This window comes from Oncorhynchus mykiss, chromosome 10 (assembly GCF_013265735.2).
Source record: "Oncorhynchus mykiss isolate Arlee chromosome 10, USDA_OmykA_1.1, whole genome shotgun sequence".
NCBI lineage: Eukaryota > Metazoa > Chordata > Actinopteri > Salmoniformes > Salmonidae > Oncorhynchus > Oncorhynchus mykiss.
In genome coordinates, this window is record NC_048574.1 from 17,308,790 (window position 1) to 17,329,024 (window position 20,235).

At 40.6% G+C, this 20,235-nt stretch overlaps 1 protein-coding gene across 1 annotated transcript; it reads right to left on the reverse strand.

The window, feature by feature from the left end:
- Nucleotides 1–5,812: 5,812 nt before the first annotated feature.
- Nucleotides 5,813–15,233, reverse strand: dcps (decapping enzyme, scavenger). The gene is made up of 6 exons (XM_021617623.2): nt 15,001–15,233; nt 14,388–14,538; nt 9,928–10,073; nt 9,087–9,200; nt 8,795–8,905; nt 5,813–8,352 (listed from the first exon to the last, which is right to left on the reverse strand). Exons 1-6 carry the CDS (start codon nt 15,202–15,204, stop codon nt 8,086–8,088), a joined length of 993 nt encoding a protein of 330 aa, XP_021473298.1. The 5' UTR covers nt 15,205–15,233; the 3' UTR covers nt 5,813–8,085.
- Between the last annotated feature and the right edge of the window lie 5,002 nt (nt 15,234–20,235).

Genomic DNA, 20,235 nt, shown 5'->3' on the forward strand with positions numbered 1-20,235 from the left:
AGTTTATGTGACAAAGCAATAAATGTAAAGAATTATTGTACCATCTAAACTGCTTTGAAATATCCTTTCAATAACAAACAATATTGCATTTTCAGCTGTTTGAAGTTGCTGTACAAAACAAAGTAAAAGACGCAAAAACTAAACTTAAGAACAGGAAGCATATAAATAACACACATAGAACAGATCTACCACTTCTTAGACTTGCTTTCAATGAGAACGACAGATCTATAACTAAACATTTCTATTTGAAATTGGTCAGATTAATGGTGTTTCACAATGAAGACAAACACTGCACCTTGAATCTGTATCTCTACATCAGATAATAATTTTGTAGTCACTCCCTATCAGTTTCTTGGGAAGCACCTGCATCAAGGATAAGATGACTTCAATGTGACTGTTCACAAACAACCTAAAAAACGTTGTCACTTAGTTGACTGAAATTCACCCCAGTTGACAAGTCAGAATTGCTCAGTCTCACTTTATGTGATTAGTCACATTTCTTTAGGGATTATGACAAAATGTGATTCCTCAGGATATATCAAAGGTTATGGTGTTCATTATTGTTTAAAAAAAATTATGCACGTTAAAAGTGGTCTTCTTTTGAGGTCTCACAATTCTCTCTGGGCTGATACCCAAGCAATGACTCTACACCAAGACTCTCCAACACTGTTCCGGAAGAGCTACCGTCCTGTAGGTTTATTCCAACTCTAATCTAGCGCACCTGATTCTAATAATTAGCTGGTTGTGTTGCTGAATCAGGATGGTTACACCAGGAGTTGGAGCGAAAACCCACAGGAGGGTAGCTCTCCATGGACAGGATTGGGGAGCACTGCAGAGAGATAAGCTGACACGGGACTTAATATACACCTGCTTACAAACTAAAAAACAACAGCCTTAAGGTGACATTTAATTTTTGAACTATCCCAACACAGTTAAAACAGTATGTGTGTGTTAAATGTGTGAGAGAGAGTGTCTGTATGTCCTGTGAGAAAGTGAAGTGGATGTGAGGGAGACTACTCTTGTGGTGAATGTGTGAGAATAAATGTTTCCACCACCATCACTACAGGCACACTACTGTGTGCACAACAAAGGGGTTTGAAATGAGTATTATTGAGTTGTCTGTTGACTGAGCCACACAGGAGCTCCCAAATACCTATAGATTGTAGTGAGATGTTGGTCCTAGATGCTGATCTTGGGTCAGTTTAGCATTTCTCACATGAAAGGTTAAGGTTAGGATTGAGGGAGGGGAAGCTTATCCTAGAGCTGTACCTAGGGAAACTTCACCTCAGCAAACCCGATGTCTGTAGCAGTGAACTCCTGGATGAAGACCTATAAAGTTTACGGCATGGAACTAGCCCATTGTGACGGAGCACGCATCAACAAGATTAGGCTTTAAGGCCTGCTCTGTGATCACTTATTTTGACCAAGGCCCAGTGCACTAATTTATAGGGAATAGGCCATTTGGGACAGAGTCGATGTATCATTTCAAAAGAAAATGAATACAATACAATGTAGCAAAAGTAACCTCTTTAGCGTCTATCTGGCTGCTATAGGCCTACACACCATATTTAATGTTTCCCCAATTAGCACCAGCTAATTACATGTCTGTAATGGATTGGTGAGTCTGCATTGAATCAAACTACTATTCACCGTCCCTTCTTTTATCTAGTCACATTTGAGTTGTGTAAAAATAAAGTCAATTTAATACTCTTATATCCTTCACCAGTCTGATAAATGTAGTCTGATAAATCCAAACATCATCATATAAATTAGTGTAGGCTAGATTAGGTAAAATGTAATGCTGCAATTTTGGTAGCCTAACAAAAAATTGCATGAATTCGATAAATTATACACATTATTCAGTGATGCCATCCCAGCTAGCACAGTGGATCTGGGCCGATTCCCGGTTGAGTTGGGGCACTTGGCGGAAATAGGCAGTATTACTTATGGCTAGTATGCAGGGATTGTGCTCGGGCCAATTCCGGTGTGAGTTATCTGGTCCAAATGTATTACTTGGGGCTCGGGCCGAATGGGGCTACTATCTGGCAGATGATTACACGGGCTGCTTTAAATAATTAACATTTCATTATTTATTTTTCCTTATTTTCTCATTGTTTCTGTGATCAAAAAATAAAATTAACATTTAAATGAAATTCTTAAAGAGTCGTATTTTGTGTAGTATTTTAGTATTTTGATACTTTGTGCAAGCCAATTGATAAGCATAAATAATGTTGTGGATCGAGCCTCCCTCTAACACCATATCCAAACCTGACTCAAGCATGCGGCATCTTGCGCAAATTGATTTTGACCCCCACACCAAACGCGATCACGACAAGCAGGTTGAAATATCAAAACAAACTTTAAACCAATTATATTATTTTAGGGACAGGTCGAAAAGCATGAACACACCGCTCGCATCGTAAACATAGATGTTATTCAATTATTGCACATCAACAAGCGTCTGCGTTGCCAGGCACTAAAATAGAAGTTGCTTCAATTTGTGGTGCAGAACGCACTGCAAGTCCTGCCTCTCCCAACTCCTCATTGGCTTTTAGAAGCATATGTCCACGTGCCATCTCCTCATTGGTTATACCCACTTTGGTGATTTAAAGATGAACTGAGTTTGGTCGGTTGTCGTGGTAACTATGAAAGTTAGATGCCAATCGCCATATAAAGTCAAAAGAAAAATCCTGAAAGGAGGAGAGATGACTAGAAACGATTCGGCTGACCGTTTTGTGTGGATTAATTGTCATAGTAGAGGACCTTGTGCATTTGAGGTAAAATAACAACGCATAGTTTATATCCCAGAACAAATTAGCTAGCAACAGCAAGCTAGCTAAAACGGACAAATTAGCTAGCAACTACAAGCTAGCGAGCTAAATTGCCATGAATGTTCAATGCTTTTCAACCTGTCCCCAAATTAATATAATTGGTTCAGAGATTGTTTTGATAATAAAACCTGCATTGGCCCAGCGCCGTTGGAGGGTTTGGCCGGCCGGGATGTCCTTGTCCCTACATGCTGTAGCGACTCTTGTAGCGGGCCAGGCGCATGCAAGCTGACACGGTCATCATGTGTATGGCGTTTCCTCCAACACAAAATGTTTTTTTGTGGATGGGTCTAATTTGTATGTATAAAATGTGTAATAGTCATATTTAAAATTATTACAATTGGGTCATTTTGTATACATGTATTTAAATGTGCATCAGCTGGGGAGATTCTGGTAAGATGCCTGCAAAGTCGGCTCAATTCTGTTAGACAGAAACGCTCAGTGTACTTGAATGACTGCCCAGAATAAATTCAATCAGTTCTGGCCCCGGGAAGAGGGCCACTTCAGGCCGATTCCTCATTGCTAACTGGGATGTTTTTTGCACACACATTGCCAAAGATTCAGAATTTTATCAGCAGTCCACAACTTGTTACATATAATAAACATGTATTATAACTCATGTCTTACGGTAAATAGATTTAGAAAACCAAAGAAAAGCATAGAACTTACCTTGGAAAACCACAAATATTGTTCCCTGCAGCTGTCAGCTGAAGGTAATTCTATACAGTGGGTAAATGCATACAAGACTGAGGATGCGTCTATGCGTCACACTATTCTTTAGGGTCAAATCTGACAATTCAGAAAGATCACAATATTTGAAGACAGATGTAGCCAAAAGTACACACCTCGAAACGCTGTTGTCAAGCAACTGCTTTTATACAGATAGACATTCCTGATGACTTCTAGGCTACACTTAAACGCATGCGCCATGCACTGTAAAATGGTCATGCAGAAGAATCGTTTGGTTATAACCAACTGTACTAGGTCGAGTCGGTCCATCCCTTCTAAATACCCGTTATTTAGAAATGTTTCCTAAATATGCTATTCAGGTATTAAAATGGTTTCTCTAAACTTGGTTGTTTTTCCTCCCAAAATGTTTGTTAGTGTAGTCAGTGGCACACGATCATATTCCACCTAACCAGTGGTGTAAAGTAAAAATACTTTGAAGTACTAATTAAGTAGTTTTTTGGTGTATCTGTACAGTCGTGGCCAAAAGTTTTGAGAATGACACAAATTTAAATTTTCACAAAGTCTGCTACTTCAGTGTCTTCAGATATTTTTGTCAGATGTTACTATGGAATACTTAAGTATAATTACAAGGATTTCATTAGTGGCAAAGGCTTTTATTGACAATTACATGAAGTTGATGCAAAGAGTCAATATTTGCAGTGTTGACTCTTCTTTTTCAAGACCTCTGCAATCCGCCCTGGCATGCTGTCAATTAACTTCTGGGCCACATCCTGACTGATGGCAGCCCATTCTTGCATAATCAATGCTTGGAGTTTGTCAGAATATGTGGGATTTTGTTTGTCCATCCGACTCGAGGATTGACCACAAATTCTCAATGGGATTAAGGTCTGGGGAGTTTCCTGGCCATGCACCCAAAATATAAATGTTTTGTTCCCCGAGCCACTTAGTTATCACTTCTACCTTTATGGAAGGTGCTCCATCATGCTGGAAAAGGCATTGTTCGTCACTAAACTGTTTCTGGATGGTTGGGAAAAGTTGCTCTCGGAGGATGTGTTGGTACCATTCTTTATTCATGGCTGTGTTCTTAGGCAAAATTGTGAGTGAGCCCACTCCCTAGACTAAGAAGCAACCCCACACATGAATGGTCTCAGGATGCTTTACTGTTGGCATGACACAGGACTGATGGTAGCGCTCACCTTGTCTTCTCCGGACAAGCTTTTTTCCAGATGCCCCAAACAACCGGAAAGGGGATTCATCAGAGAAAATGACTTTACCCCACTCCCCAGGAGTCCAATCCCTGTACCTTTTGCAGAATATCTGTCGGTCCCTGATGTTTTTCCTGGAAAGAAGTGGCTTCTTTGCTGCCCTTCTTGACACCAGGCCATCCTCAAAGTCTTTGCCTCACTGTGCGTGCAGATGCACTCTGCTGCTGCTGCCATTCCTGAGCAAGCTCTGTACTGGTGGTGCCCCGATCCTGCAGCGGAATCAACTTTAGGAGACGGTCCTGGCGCTTGCTGGACTTTCTTGGGCACCCTGAAGCCTTCTTCACAACAATTGAACCGCTCTCCTTGAAGTTCTTGATGATCCGATAAATGGTTGATTTAGGTGCAATCTTACTGGCAGCAATATCCTTGCCTGTGAAGCACATTTTGTGCAAAGCAATGATGATGGCACGTGTTTTCTTGCAGGTAACCGTGGTTGACAGAGGAAGAACAATGATTCCAAGCAACACCCTCCTTTTGAAGCTTCCAGTCTGTTATTCGAACTCAATCAGCATGACCGAGTGATCTCCAGCCTTGTCCTCGTCAACACTCACACCTGTGTTAACGAGAGAATCATTGACATGTCAGCTGGTCCTTTTGTGGCAGGGCTGAAATGCAGTGGAATTTTTGGAGGGGGGGGATTCAGTTAATTTGCATGGCAAAGAGGGACTTTACAATTAATTGCAATTCATCTGATCACGCTTCATAACATTCTGGAATATATGCAAATTGCCATCATACAAACTGAGGCAGCAGACTTAATATTTGTGTCATTCTCAAAACTTTTGGCCACGACTGTACTTTACCATTTATATTTATGACAATTTAGTACTTTTTGCACCACTAGACTTAAGTACATTTAAAACCAGATATTTTGGGACTTTTACTCATATAGTATTTTACTGGGTGACTCCCTTGAGTCATTTTCTATTATGGTACCTTTACTGAAGTATGGCAATTCAGTTATTTTTCTACCACTGCACTTGTCCAAATACATCAAGCATATTCAGATAAGTCACAACTGACAAACAAAAATGGTTGTACAATTCTTTATTTCTGTTCAACAAATATATTTTTAAAAAGTTTAACAAAAAATGAGCAACTGCAAATTCTGAATCCACCAAGGCAATACAGTACAACTACAGTTGAACCTCAAGCCTCAGGACGTATTAAAAACAAAATAATCTATAGGCTACAGAGAAACAAATACAGTGCTTTCAGAAAGTATTCACACCCCTTGACTTTTTCAACATTGTGTTACAGCCTGAATTTAAAACAGATTAAATAGATTTTTGGGTAAAAATGACAAATTAAAAGCTTGAATGTCGAGTCAATAAGTATTCAACTCCTTTGTTATGGGAAGCCTAAAGTTCAGGAGTATTTTTTTTTGCTTAAGTCACAGAAATTTCATGGACTCACTCCGTGCAATAAATGTTTAACATGATGTTTGAATGGCTACATCTCTGTACCTCACACATACAGATAATTGTAAGGTCCCTGAGTCGAGCAGTGAATTTCAAACACAGATTCAACCACAAAGACCTGGGAGGTTTTCCAATGCCTCACAAAGAAGGGAACCTATTGGTAGATGGGTAAAAAAAAGACATCAAATATCACTTTGAGCATAGTGAAGTTAATAATTACACTTTGGATGGTGTATCAACACACACAGTCACTAAAGTTACAGGTGTCCTTCCTAACTCAGTTGCCGGAGAGGAAGGAAACCGCTCAGGGATTTCACCATGAGGCCAATAGTGACTTTAAAACAGTTAGAGTTTAATGGCTGTGATAAGAGAAAAGGGAGGATGGATCAACAACATTGTATTTACTCCACAATACTAACCTAATTGAGTGTGAAAAGGAAGCCTGTACAGAATGAAAAATATTCCAAAAACATACATCCTGTTTGCAACAAGACACTAAAGTAAGTGCCAAAAAATGTGGAAAAGCAATTCATTTTTTGTCCAGAATATAAAGTGTTGTATTGGATTTGCCCCAAACATATTACTGAGTACCACTCTCAATATTTTCAAGCATATTGGTGGATTCATCATGTTATGGGTATTCTTGTAATCGTTAAGGAGTGGGGTGTTTTTCAGGATAAAAAATAAAAACATCATGGAGCTAAGCACAGGCAAAATCCTAGAGGAATACCTGGTTGTTTGCTTTCCACCAGACTGGGAGGTGAATTCCCCTTTCAGCAGGACAATAACCTAAAACACAGGGCCAAGTCTACACTGCAGTTTCTTACCAAGACACAATGTTTGAGTGGCTGAGTTAGTTTTCACTTAAATCTGCTTGAAAATCTATGGCAAGACTTGAAAATGGTTGTCAAGCAATGATCAACAACCAACTTGAGGTTGAATAATTCTGAAAAGAATAATGGGCAAATATTGTACGATCCAAGTGTGCAAAGTTCTTAGAAACGTACTCAGAAAGACTCACAGCTGTAATCGCTGCCAAAGGTGATTCTAACATGTGTGAATGCGTATATAAATGAGATGCATTTCATTTGAAACACATTTGCAAAAATGTTGTTAAAAAAAATATATATATGTTTTCACTTTGTCATTATGGGCTATTGTGTGTAGATGGGTGAGACTTTTTTTTCTCCATTTTGAATTCAGGCTGTAACAAAATGTAGAATAAATCAAGGGGTATGAATACTTTCTGAAGGCACTGTATGTACAGTATCTGGCTAAATTATTAGAAAACAAAATCTGCATGAATATTTTCTAATACTGATTTTTGGTTTGTAAGTGAATGTCAAAGTGACGGACATTTGTGGCCTTTTCTCATTTGGGGAAAGTCTGTCCTCCACCCTCTCTCCTCCATGACCAGGAACCCGATAAGTGGTTGAGGAGATGTCAATTCGTTAATAGGTGAGGATAAACTTGCAAGTCCTTCGTGGAAGAGTTCTGAAATCTGCCAAACCCGCTTTGAATCAGCGTTAGTTTTTTCTGAGGAGAAAAGCATGCACACGTTGAAAATCAATATGCTACTTATCGTTTTATCTATAAAATGTCTGGCACAACTAACTTTATTTGTCTTTATCACTTAACACATGTATTTTTGGATTTACCCCTGTAAACGTCATTCATGCAACACGCGAGTGGAGGAGTAATTTCATACAAGCATATTTTCCTTTTTAAAAAGGAGGCGAGAGAGGACGGAGAAGAGAAGATACAGGATTTTAGCAAATTCAATTGCGAAAAGGCCAGAGTTCCAAACCACCACCATTCCCAACGTGTTCATCCCTCTGAGGTCCTTCCATAGTAGTGTTGTCGTGTTTGGGCATCTAGACACTACAGCTTGCCAGCATCCTTGAACTTGCTGAGCAGGCCTTGGTCAGCCCGCAGGGGGAAGGAGAGGGAGCGACTGTGATAGTACTGGGAGTCTGCCTGGAGGTTCTGGATGACGTCCGAAAGCAGGTGGGCATGCTCCACCCCACAGCCCGGGGCATCGTAGCTCAGGGCGTTGAAGTGGATGTGGAGGTGGTAGTAGGACGGTTGGTAGTGGAGGTACACCTTCAGCTTACTGGCTGCCACACCGTACCGCTTCAGAATGCTCTCCTGTGATAGGGGAAAGCACCATGAAAAACAAGCACAACTATATGACAGAGTAAGGAGTAGTTGCCCCAAGACCCATCAAACTCAACTCTGGACCTCAAAGACAGTTCAACTGCAGTTTTTCCATTGTTCCCCTCTAATCAAGGACTGATTTAGACCTGGGACACCTGGTGTCTGCAATGAATTATCAGGTAGAACAGAAAACTAGCAGGCTACAGACCGTGTAGTGTAAGAGTTAAGTAGTGAGGCTGATCATTAATCTGTACCTATGGGAAACTTCACCACGGAATGTATTTGACAGGAAAAGGAAATGGTTTAATGACAAGAAGGTTGCTAAATAAACAGTCAGTATTCCTAGGCAAATCCCATCCCTCAAACAATCGCAATACGCTCAACAATAAAATTTAAATATGAAAATATGTATGTATTATAGGATCTTTCTCACCTCTCCCTTCTTGTGGATGTTAGTCAGCAATGGCAGATGCAGCGCTGTCAGGTCTCGCAAACTTTTGATGTCCCTTCGATGAACGATGGCAATCAAATGCAAGTCATCCAACTAGGAGGGGGGGGGTGAAAGTAACCATGTGTTCAAGAATAGGCTTGAATGGCATCTCCATTGTCCACTTTGGCCCTATGTATAAAGTGTCTCAAAGTTGAAGTTCTGATTTAGGATAGGTTTAGACTTTTAGATCACAATGAATAAGATTACTTGGACAGGATCATACAAGGTATCTCACCTGCTTTTGATCCCACTTGAAGTCTGGGAGCAGGACAAAGCCGACGTCCTGGTCTGGGTCCTCATAAACGATGCGCTCTGCCTCCGCTTTCTTCTCCAAGATGTTGTACACCCACTGGAGGGGAAAAACACAGCAACAAGAAAATCATTACCACATAAATCATAGAAGTGCAGGTTTACAAATCACAATCTTTCAATATTGGCAACCATTAATTGGATATTTGAGTGATATAAAAGTAAACTATACCTGACAAGTATGAGAAGTTTAGGTTAATTTCCCCATCCTTTGTGGGCTCTGCCTGTCAAGCAGCAGAAGGGCATATTTGCCGATGTACTGTTAATGTACACTGTTTCAAATACCTGCCATTTGTTGAAAATTGCCCACTCGTGTTCTATGTGGTGATGCAAAGACCTTTATTAGTGAAAGGCATTTCAAGTCTTTTCAGTTAGCCTTTTCATTCCTCTTTGTTCACCTAAAAGAGCCGGCTCCAAACACCTCTTTGTTCAGTAGCCATGATTGTGTTAAATAAACATGGGTGGGGCCTCAGACTGGCCTCTGACAGAGGCCTCCAAATAACTAGTCTGCCCCTGACAGCGGCATCAGGTTAACCCTTTAAGATCGGAGGAAAGCCCTTACTAATGACCTCTCAAGCATCCGTGACGCATTGCCCAATCTGGCTCTTTTATATGGATGGTATTGTAATCCCAGATTGAGGATGATCACCTGTAAGAACCGTGCATTTACTGAGTCGACAATCAAGGCCTTCGGATGTGGAGTGGGAGACTGTGTAGTGGGATACTGTGGGACTAATATTTTCACCTTGATAGCAATGAAATGCTACCTGTACACTGAAGCTCTGACTCTGAATGTAAGGTAGGGTGATAGAGCGGTAGTCCTCCCCAGTCTCCTGCACCAAGTAGGTCTCCTGGCGCAGGTATTTCTTCACATGCTTCTCTGTGGCCGGACACACCACTGTGGTCTTCATCTCTTTGGAACCAAGAAACAAGACAAGGATCAATATCACATCAAATTTCAGTCAGAGATTTGAATTCCATTAGGAAATGATAATGGTGCCACTTCGCATTGCAGAATTATTTGATTTGGTCCAATGTATTGAATCTACAGCTGTCCCCGACTGAAGCAAATCTTGGTCGACCAAGAGTCGTTCTGTTCCAATCGATTGGTCAAGATGTTTAAACTTGTTTTTCCATTTATCGACAGACACACCTTGTGTTTGAATAAAACCAACGACATATGAACTGAGCTTGTCTGATGCTTTAAGCACACTGTTTGATTAAATAATTAGGACACATACACACGACTCAAGAAAGAGCCTGATGGTCACACGCAGTTTTAAAAAATGACAGCGATTGCCTGTGTGACTGGTGCACGTTTTCTCGCTCTCCTCCTAACTGCAGCAAAAAATGCACAACAAGTCTTTATTGCGCTGTCTGTGTTGAAGCTGCAACAATTTCAGCCATTTAGTTTACTTGTTTTTGAATTAGAAATTTTATAGAAATCCCTCATTTATTTAGGAAAAAACATTCCCTATTCCCTCAACCCTTGCTGTCTTTACTCGAAACGTGAGCATTGCATGCGACCAATAGGGCATGACCTATAGCCAATCAGTCACATCAATGAACTGGTTATAACCAACTCCGAACACAGTAATGTTGACAGCAAAATGGATGGGGAGGATGTGAAAAATAAACTTGAAATGGGCAAATGTTTACAGGTTGTTCAGGAGGGAAAGAGGAAGTCAGATCTGTGGAAGACATTTGACTTAGTTGTGGAAACTACTGGAGATCTAGAAAAAGTAGGGTTTTGGAGCAAGTGTTGCGTGAGTATTGTGTGCCAAACACTTGCTTTTAGATTACAATATTTTTTCTGACCGGTTGGACCAGTGTAAACGGTAAATACATTTGTGTACTAGAGAGTCTAGTAGATTTGGATAGAAAACACTCTGAAGTTTCTAAAACTGTTTGAATCATGTCTGTGAGTATAACAGAACTTATTTAGCAGGCGAAACACAGGACAAACCATTCAGATTTTTTTTTTTTTAGGTCACTCTTTTCAATGGGTTTTCTTTGGGAATCCAGATTTCTAAGGGACCTTATTGGACCTTGCAGTTCCTATCGCTTCCACTGAATGTCAACAGTCTTTAGAAATTGGTTGAGGTTATTCCTTTGTAATGAAGAAGTACGGCCATCTTGAACGCGGGTCACTTGAAGTGTACTGTTAGATAGAGGCGTGTGACCAGAAAGCTAGCTACAGTTGTTTTCCTCCTGTATTGAACACAGATCATCCAGTCTTCAATTTTATCGAATATTTACGTTAAAAATTACCCAAAGTTGTATTACAAAAGTAGTTTGAAATGTTTTGGCAAAGTTTATAGGTAACTTTTGAGATATTTTGTAGTCACGTTGCGGAAGTTGGAACCGGTGATTTCCTGGATCCAACGCGCCAAATAAATGGACATTTTGGATATATAATCGACGGAATTAATCGAACAAAAGGACCATTTGTGATGTTTATGGGACATTTTTGTGTGCCAACAAAGAAGCTCGTCAAAGGTAAGGCATGCATTATATTTTTATTTCTGCGTTTTGTGTCGCGCCTGCAGAGTTGAAATATGGTTTCTCTTTGTTTACGGTGGTGCTATTCTCAGATAATAGTATCGTTTGCTTTCGCCGAAAAGCCTTTTTGAAATCTGACATGTTGGCTGGATTCCCAACAAGTGTAGCTTTAATTTGCTATCTTGCATGTGTGATTTAATGAAATTTTGATTTTTATAGTAATTTATTTGAATTTGGCGCTCTGCATTTCCCCTGGCTTTTGGCCAGGCGCGTCCCACATATCCCAGAGAGGTTTACTTGCCTAGTTAAATAAAAGGTTACTTTTCCCAAACTGCGTCCTGTAATTCTTAATTTTTTTCCAATGAATTGACAGTTATGATGGAAGCCTGGAGTTTTTTTTCTATACCTTTTCTATACTTCAGAAGTGAGGTAAACAGTGCACTTGGGATGCGTTTTCAGGCCATGCTTGCGAAAGTGAACTTATAATTTCCAAACGTTTAGGTCAGTTGTATGCTGTTTGCGATCTAGTACACAGGAAGGGTTAAGTTAAATAGGCGGAAAAAAAGACTAACACAAAAGGGAAACCCAGCCACGAGCTGCCCAGTGACTCGAGCCACCCAGACGAGATAAATGCCTTTTGTGCTCGCTTTGAGGGTAGCAACACTGAAGCATGTATGAGAGCACCACCTGTTCCAGGCAACTGTGTGATCACGCTCTCCGTAGACGATGTGAGCAAGACCTTTAAACAGATTAACATTCACAAGGCCGCGGGGCCTGACGGATTACCAGGATGTGTACTCAGAGCATGTGTGGACCAACTGGCAAGTGTCTTCACTGACATTTTCCACCTCCCCGTGACCAAGTCTGTAATACATACATGTTTCAAGCAGACCACCATAGTCCCTGTGCCCAAGAACGCGAAGGTAACCTGCCTAAATGACTGCCACCCCGAAGCACTCATGTCAGTAGCCATGAAGTGCTTTGAAAGGCTAGTTATGGCTCAAATCACCATCATCCCAGAAATGCTAGACCCACTCCAATTTGCATACCGCCCCAGCAGATCCACAGATGACGCAATCTCAATCACACTGCCCTTTCCCACTTGGACAAAAGGAACACCTATGTGAGAATGCTGTTCATTGACTACAGCTTAGCGTTCAAAGCCATAGTGCCCACAAAGCTCATCACTAAGTTAAGGACCCTGGGACTAAACACCTCCCTCAACAACTGGATCCTGGACTTCATGACGGGCCACACCCAGGTGTTAAGGGTAGGCAAAGCTACATCTGCCACGCTGATCCTCAACACGGTGGCCACTCAGGGGTGCATGCTTAGTTCCCTCTTGTAAGCACGACACCAACACCAGCGTTAGGTTTGCTGATGACACAACAGTGGTAGGCCTGATCAACAACAACGAGACAGCCTATAGGGGGGGTCAGAGACCGTGTGGTGCAAGGACAACAACCTCTCCCTTAATGTGATCAAGACAAAGGAGATGATTGTGGACTACAGGAAAAAGGAGGACTGAGTACACCCCCATTCTCACTGACGGGGCTGTAGTGGAGCAGGTTGAGAGCTTTAAGTTCCTTGGCGTCCACATCCCCAACAAACTAACATGGTCCAAGCACACCAAGACAGTCGTGAAGAGGGCACGACAAAACCCCTCAGGAGACTGAAAATATTTTGCATGGGTCCTCAGATCCTCAAAAGGTTTTACAGCTGCACCATCGAGAGCATCCTGACAGGTTACATCACTGCCTGGTATGGCAACTGCTCGGCCTCCGACAACAAGGCACTACATAGGGTAGTGCGTACAGCCCAGTACATCACCGGGGCCAAGCTTCCTGCCATCCAGGACCTCTATACCAGGCGGTGTCAGAGGAAGTCCCTAAAAATTGTCAAAGACTCCAGCCACCCTAGTTATAAACTGTTCTCTCTGCTACCGCACGGAAAGTGCTACCAGAGCGCCAAGTCTAGGTCCAAGAGGCTTCGAAACAGCTTCTACCCCTAAGCCACCCTGAACAGCTAATCAAATGGCTACCCAGACTATTTGCATTTGCGCCCCCCCCACCCACCCATCTTCTATGCTGCTGCTACTCTATTATTTATGCATAGTCACTTTAAGAACTCTACCTACATGTACATATTACCTCAATTACCTTGACACCGGTACCCCCTGTATATATCCCTGCTATAGTTATTTTACTGCACTCTTTAATTATTTGACATTTCTCTCTTTTTTTAAAGTATTTTCTTAACTGCATTGTTGGGCTTGTAAAGTAATCATTTCACTGTGTCTACACCTGTTGTATTCGGCGCATGTAACTTAACAGATTTTAATAAAATATCAAATGTTCATATACATCCCCAGGAATATTGACAACTTTTTTTACATTTTCTGACAAGCGAGCACTTAGATATGGTCATTTTCACATTCATATGTTTGAGAATTACTTACATTAAGGATTTGTGAAAACACTATAGCAATATAGAGTGGGAAAGCGGCCGTGCATTTGGACAATTAATAGACACTGCAGTAAATACGACATAATACATTTGTCATGTCCAGGCCCGGATTCTACACAGACCAGTGAGCCATAGCCAATCATAGGTACAGTAGGACCTATATGCAAATAAGCTCCCTCTCAAGGGAATCACGAATTTTCATATCATAACTGTTCATGTCATTTTGGAACAGATCTAGCCTATGTATCCTAGGGCATACCATTCAAATGAGCAGGGGGTTGGAGTTGATACGTGCTGTAGATATCATTCCTCATGTCCAATTTCAGTCTGGAGCCATTGAAAATCTCCAACAGGGTGTCTTCCCTGATAGGGGTCTTCTCCAGAATGATGACCGCATCCTGGTCGTTCAACTGATAGGGTATCAAGGAAATAATACATTGTTGTTTGAGATTCAATGGACTGTACACCTTGTTAACTAGCTACCTAGACAATCGAACGTTAACAAGGTTAAGTATTTAACTACATGTATTATTGTCATATAGTTGGACAGGACATGCATGATACAAATAAACAATTTTATTCAACAAACGACACCTCGCGACCCTGGGCAGCCATCGCTAAATTGGTTCGTACACTGACGACTGGTCACTTTGACAACAGGCAAGCAAGACGAATTATGCGATGCGAGCTTCTACCAAGCTACTAACATTTGAAGTTTAAGTGGCCGCAACCACAGATTTCCAACCTATAAAATATAGCTATTTAACGTCACCACTTATAAACATCTATACGCTTTTTGGTTTTAGTTTAGCTAGCTATTAGCCAACATTGACTAACTAGTTAGATACCTAGATAGCAGTAACGTTAGCCACCTTTCCGTGTATGAACATATTTTTCTCCCGTGCAGAGTCCCGCAGAACCGTTGTTGTTTTAAATCCGAACAAAGGATTTGCAGATGCTGATTCATTGTGATTATCTTGGTCACTATTCGGGTCATTCTTTAGTCGTTTGGCCTTAACAGTATCAGTTTCATTTCTGTCCGCAAAATCAACCTCACGTTTACCAGCCTCCGCCATTTTTATTCTGAGGCACTTCTTCTTCGGTGGGGTTTTACGACAGACTGACTACATGCTTATTGCCTCGACCTACTGGTTGGGGAGAAAACTGAGAAACTTTAACATAGGAAATAAACGAAGGGTGACTTATTTGGACAATATTCCTTGCAATATTTCAGCTGATTAGTCATGTAGATCCAAAAGCCTTTTAGACCCTTTCACAATGATTTCCAATTTCTGCTTGTTTGGCCAGTACAATTTATCACCTGCTCAATGAATGCAACAAAATACACTTTCTTCACGATCATTAAGGCCTATATCAGGAAAGCAACTGTTGAACAACATTCTCAGCACACTGTGGGGCATACATTGCCATGTCTTCCTCATCTTCATTTGGTCTAACTATGTCCACTGCCTCCTGATATTTGCTACTTCAATCCAGTAGCTATGTGTGGGTAAAATCACTGAGGAAGCCAAGCCAAGCCAGTAAAAAAGCCAAATTGCAACCTGTTGTGATAATTGCATTGTTTGCTCTATAACCCATTTGTGCATAAGCCATCATGATATACAATAAGGTTGTGACAACAAAAAGACGACAGCCACACAGTAGGGGAATAAATTAAACTACACATACATTTGTTTCATCACAAAACCAGAGAGCAACATCTGTCCAATAGCAAATATTGCATGTAACAAACAGGTATATCACCTGCAGCATGGTCAAACAAGTTCATGTTTTCGCCAGTTTACTAAACAGTGTCGTGTCTTTGGCTATGCCGGATTAAGTGATATGACATGCTATTCTATAAAATAATTTCTCTGTCATTAATATTACCTGATTGAGCTAATCATGTAAATGTAATTAACTAGAGAGTCGGGCACCACAAAATAATATTTATAGAGCTGTTATCTTCCGAATAAACTGTTAAAGACCTAGTAATATTTTACATCAATAGCAGTCAATATTAATCGTCATCTTAATTCAGTCTCATCTGAAAGTTGTGAATTCTTAGTTATCTGCACAAACCCTGGCTCACAAGTTGAATCAGCAATACAAAATTGGGTTTAATTATATATTTACTAAATACCTAACTAATCACACAGAATTACACATACACATAATTAAATCATAACATGATTACAAATTACGTCATAAAGGAAAATGTCCCTAGCGGGCGGAACCGATATGACAGCTTGTTACAGAAAATAAAAGGGTCTGGGTTTGAGTGAAAGAGCGGGAGACTGGGGAACAAAGGGAAGAAGCTGTGCTATCGTAAATACAGTATCTTATGCATTCTAAATTACCACCCATTTGGAATAGGAAAATGCAATAAATATTTACTCTGAACTGCGCTTCGGTAGGTTGGTGGTAGATGGCAGGCCGTGTTGCCCAACCGAGTCCTTTGAAGAATGTCTCTGCTGGTAAATTGTATACGTTGTAGTAACGTCGTTGTGTGGTAGACAGGAAACTCTGCTATGCATTTGCAGCTGCGGTTGCTAACTCAACTGCTAGGAGGTATCACTTCTGTAGTGAATAAGAGTTCAAAGTTCATACCATTCGCAACCAAAGCTCACGCTGATGTTGGCTTCGTTCTGTAGTTATTATCTGAACCATTCTGACATAGGACCGTCGTCCTCACGTCCTCGGAACAGCTATTATCTGAACCCTTCTGACATCGGACCGTCATCCTAATGTACCCGGAACAGGAGGTTACATTTTCGTCAAGGGCTTATATAGTGGAGGGAGAAGGGTGTAGTTTACAGCCCATGTCTCTTCACAGGGGCGGGCCACTGATTGAGCAGAGCCCTAACCTCCATCCATGGCGTAGAAAGGGCCGATTTAGCAAGCTAGCTACTGCAGGACAATAACACAAGTAGACCAGAAACAGAAGTTTTTCTGAAAATGCCATTTTGCTTAGGAAGTGATTTGATTGGTTTGAAGCTAAATCCAAACTGGCCTCCCTTGGTGGGTGTTTTGCTGCACCAGGACAACCCTAAGTTGAGCTCACCTGAATGCTTATTGGCTAAATATTTATATGTTTTTTTTATCAAGGGAGGCCAAATGCTTGCTGGCATCAATCAATCAAATGCTACGACAGCTACATGTTATGTACTGTACTCTTTTGGTCAGACAGCATCAGATACCTGGACTACACATACTGAGACAGAAGAGGGGCGCTGTTTCCCTCACTCAGATGATTTCTCCGGTGAGATTCAGGAAAATTAAGAAAACAGAGAGAGAGAAGATAAATTATTTTATCATTTTATTGGTAAAAAAAAATTGGCAAACCTGGCTTCCCTTGGCATCCATGAATACACGCCACTACTTCAATCTCCTTCATCCTAACCGGACACTCCTGGAACAATGATACTTTTGTAACATTGTTGATCCTTAGACTCTACTTAAGTGATAATGCCCGCGAAGCCGGTGTTTGTAGGATATATTGGCATGGGTGTTGTTAGGCTCGAGACAAAGTCGAGGGACGGCAAACTGTGCCACTATATCCTCCAAACACCGGCTTTGCGGGCATTATCACTTATTTTGATTAATTTATTCATACTATTTCATCCTTCCACAAAATATAGTCCCGACACAAATCTAGGGTTTCTACCCAAGCCGGCTGGTCATTTGTTCTATTGGTTCGGTTGTCAGAGACGCAAGCCAGTCGTTCAGTCTTTTTGTTCTGTATCTGTAGACGCTACCCAGTCGTTCGTTCTAAATGTTCCATTGCCATACTGGCTGGCAACATTCTCATCCCTTGCTTGCTAGCTCGCCAACTACGGCTAACTTACAGTCACGTCAAACAGTGCAGCCAGAATAACAGCAAAGTAGACACTTGCCAGGAGTCCAAACTTCCTACACTTGCAACATTGTAGTGTCTTTTGCACATATGCTCTCACCACATATTTTATATATGAGCCATGATTACATGGAACTCTATTCCACAACAGGTACCTGATGCAAGCAGTAGAATCAGATTTTAGATTTAAAAAAAAAAAAAATATATATATATATATATATATATATATATATATATATACACACACACACACCTTTTGGAACAGTGGGGACTGTGAAGCAACAAACATAGGCACAGACACATGCATACACACACATGATAACATACGCACTATACACACACGTACACATAGATTTTGTGTTGTAGATATGTGGTAGTGGAGTAGGGGCCTGAGGGTACACAGTGTGTTGTGAAATCTGTTATGAACGTATTGTAATGTTTTTACAATTGTATAACTGATGTAATTTTGCCAAACCCCAGGAAGAGTAGCTGCTGCCTTGGCAGCAACTAATTGGGATCCATAATAACTACAAATATATCTCGAAAACCCTTCTCTGTAGGGTTTTTGCTTGCCAAACATTTTTTTTAGAAACATATGCCGATATGCCCCTTATCTTTCATATCAGCAAGAAATACAATTTTAAATAAAAATATACACTTACTGTAGCAGTTTTGCACAGATTAATACATTATGTGTGCCTCCAGTTGAAGAAACTACACTTCCTTCCTAGTTATGCTAACACACAGCCATGTGTTCAGAGAACTCTAGATCGCTAATCAGCACAAGTTGGCACCTTTGCCTTCCTTCTGTCTTCCATAAACAAACACTGTAACATGGAGATATGGCCGTGTGGGAACACTAATCCTAACCCTAGTTAGCTGGGTTAATATACCCCAGCATTACATCTGCAGGGGGAATGTCATCAAACATCACTAGACCCCTGGTCCTTGGAGCCTTAGTGCCTTCTTCTTCTGCTCTTTGGGTAGCCAATCACTCGACTTCAAAAGCAGTACCTCTTGTGGCAAAACTGCAGATACTGCATTTTGTAATGCATTGCTAGGCTACTGTATTTTTTAAGGGTGGCTGAACTTCCTGACTTTAAATTTAAAAAATGTATCATCGACATTTGGAACTATGGACATTTTACAATATTGTCCCATTGTGTAATTTACTGATGGTCCATAACTAGCCCCATAGGGATTACAATTGGATGAAGTGCAGCTGCACTTCGGTGTCTCCAGCTGTGGAAATGTGTCCAGAATTGAAATAAACCCAACCTAAGGAAAATTGTTACAGTACCTTTCATTCCGTAACAGAATTTTTTTCCCCATCATTACACAAATCTCAGTTTTTGGACGAGACTAACTTTATGACCAAAGTTAACCTATTTCAGCTGGGTAGTCAATTTTTACGCAATAATAAAGGTTTCGGATTGATATTGATGACACATAGGTCATTTTCAAAATGAGAAGTTGTTTTTTACGGGCAATCACTCATTAAATGCATAGCTGAGTGTTCTAAAATAAAATGTAATTTGTCAAATGCTTTGAAAACAATATGTGTAGACTAACAGGGAAATACTTACTTACAGGCCCTTCCTAACAATGCTGAGAAAAAAATAATAGAAAGACAATAACACAAGGAATACATATGCAATGAGTATCTACATTGTAGAATAATAGTGAAGACATCAAACCTATCAAATAACACATGGAATCATGAAGTAAGCAAAAAAGTGTTAAACAAATCAACATATATTTTATATTCTTTAAAGTAGACACCCTTTGCCTTGATGACAGCTTTGCACACTCTTGGCATTCTCTCAACCAGCTTCAACTGGAATGCTTTTTCAACAGTCTTGAAGGATTTCCCACATACACCTTAGCCAAATAAATTTAAACTCAGTTTTTCACAATTCCTGACATTTAATCCTAGTAAAAAATTCCCTGTCTTAGGTCAGATAGGATCAGCACTTTATTTTAAGAATGTGAAATGTCCGAATAATAATCATCACACTCCCAGTGGGTCAGAGGTTTACATACACTCAATTAGTATTTGGTAGCATTGCCTTAAAATTGTATAACTTGGGTCAAACATTTCAGGTAGCATTCCACAGGCTTCCCACAATAAGTTGGGTGAATTTTGGCCCATTCCTCCTGACAGAGCTGTTGTGACTGAGTCAGGTTTGTAGGCCTCCTTGCTCACACACGCTTTTTCAGTTCTGCCCACAAATTGTCTATAGGATTGAGG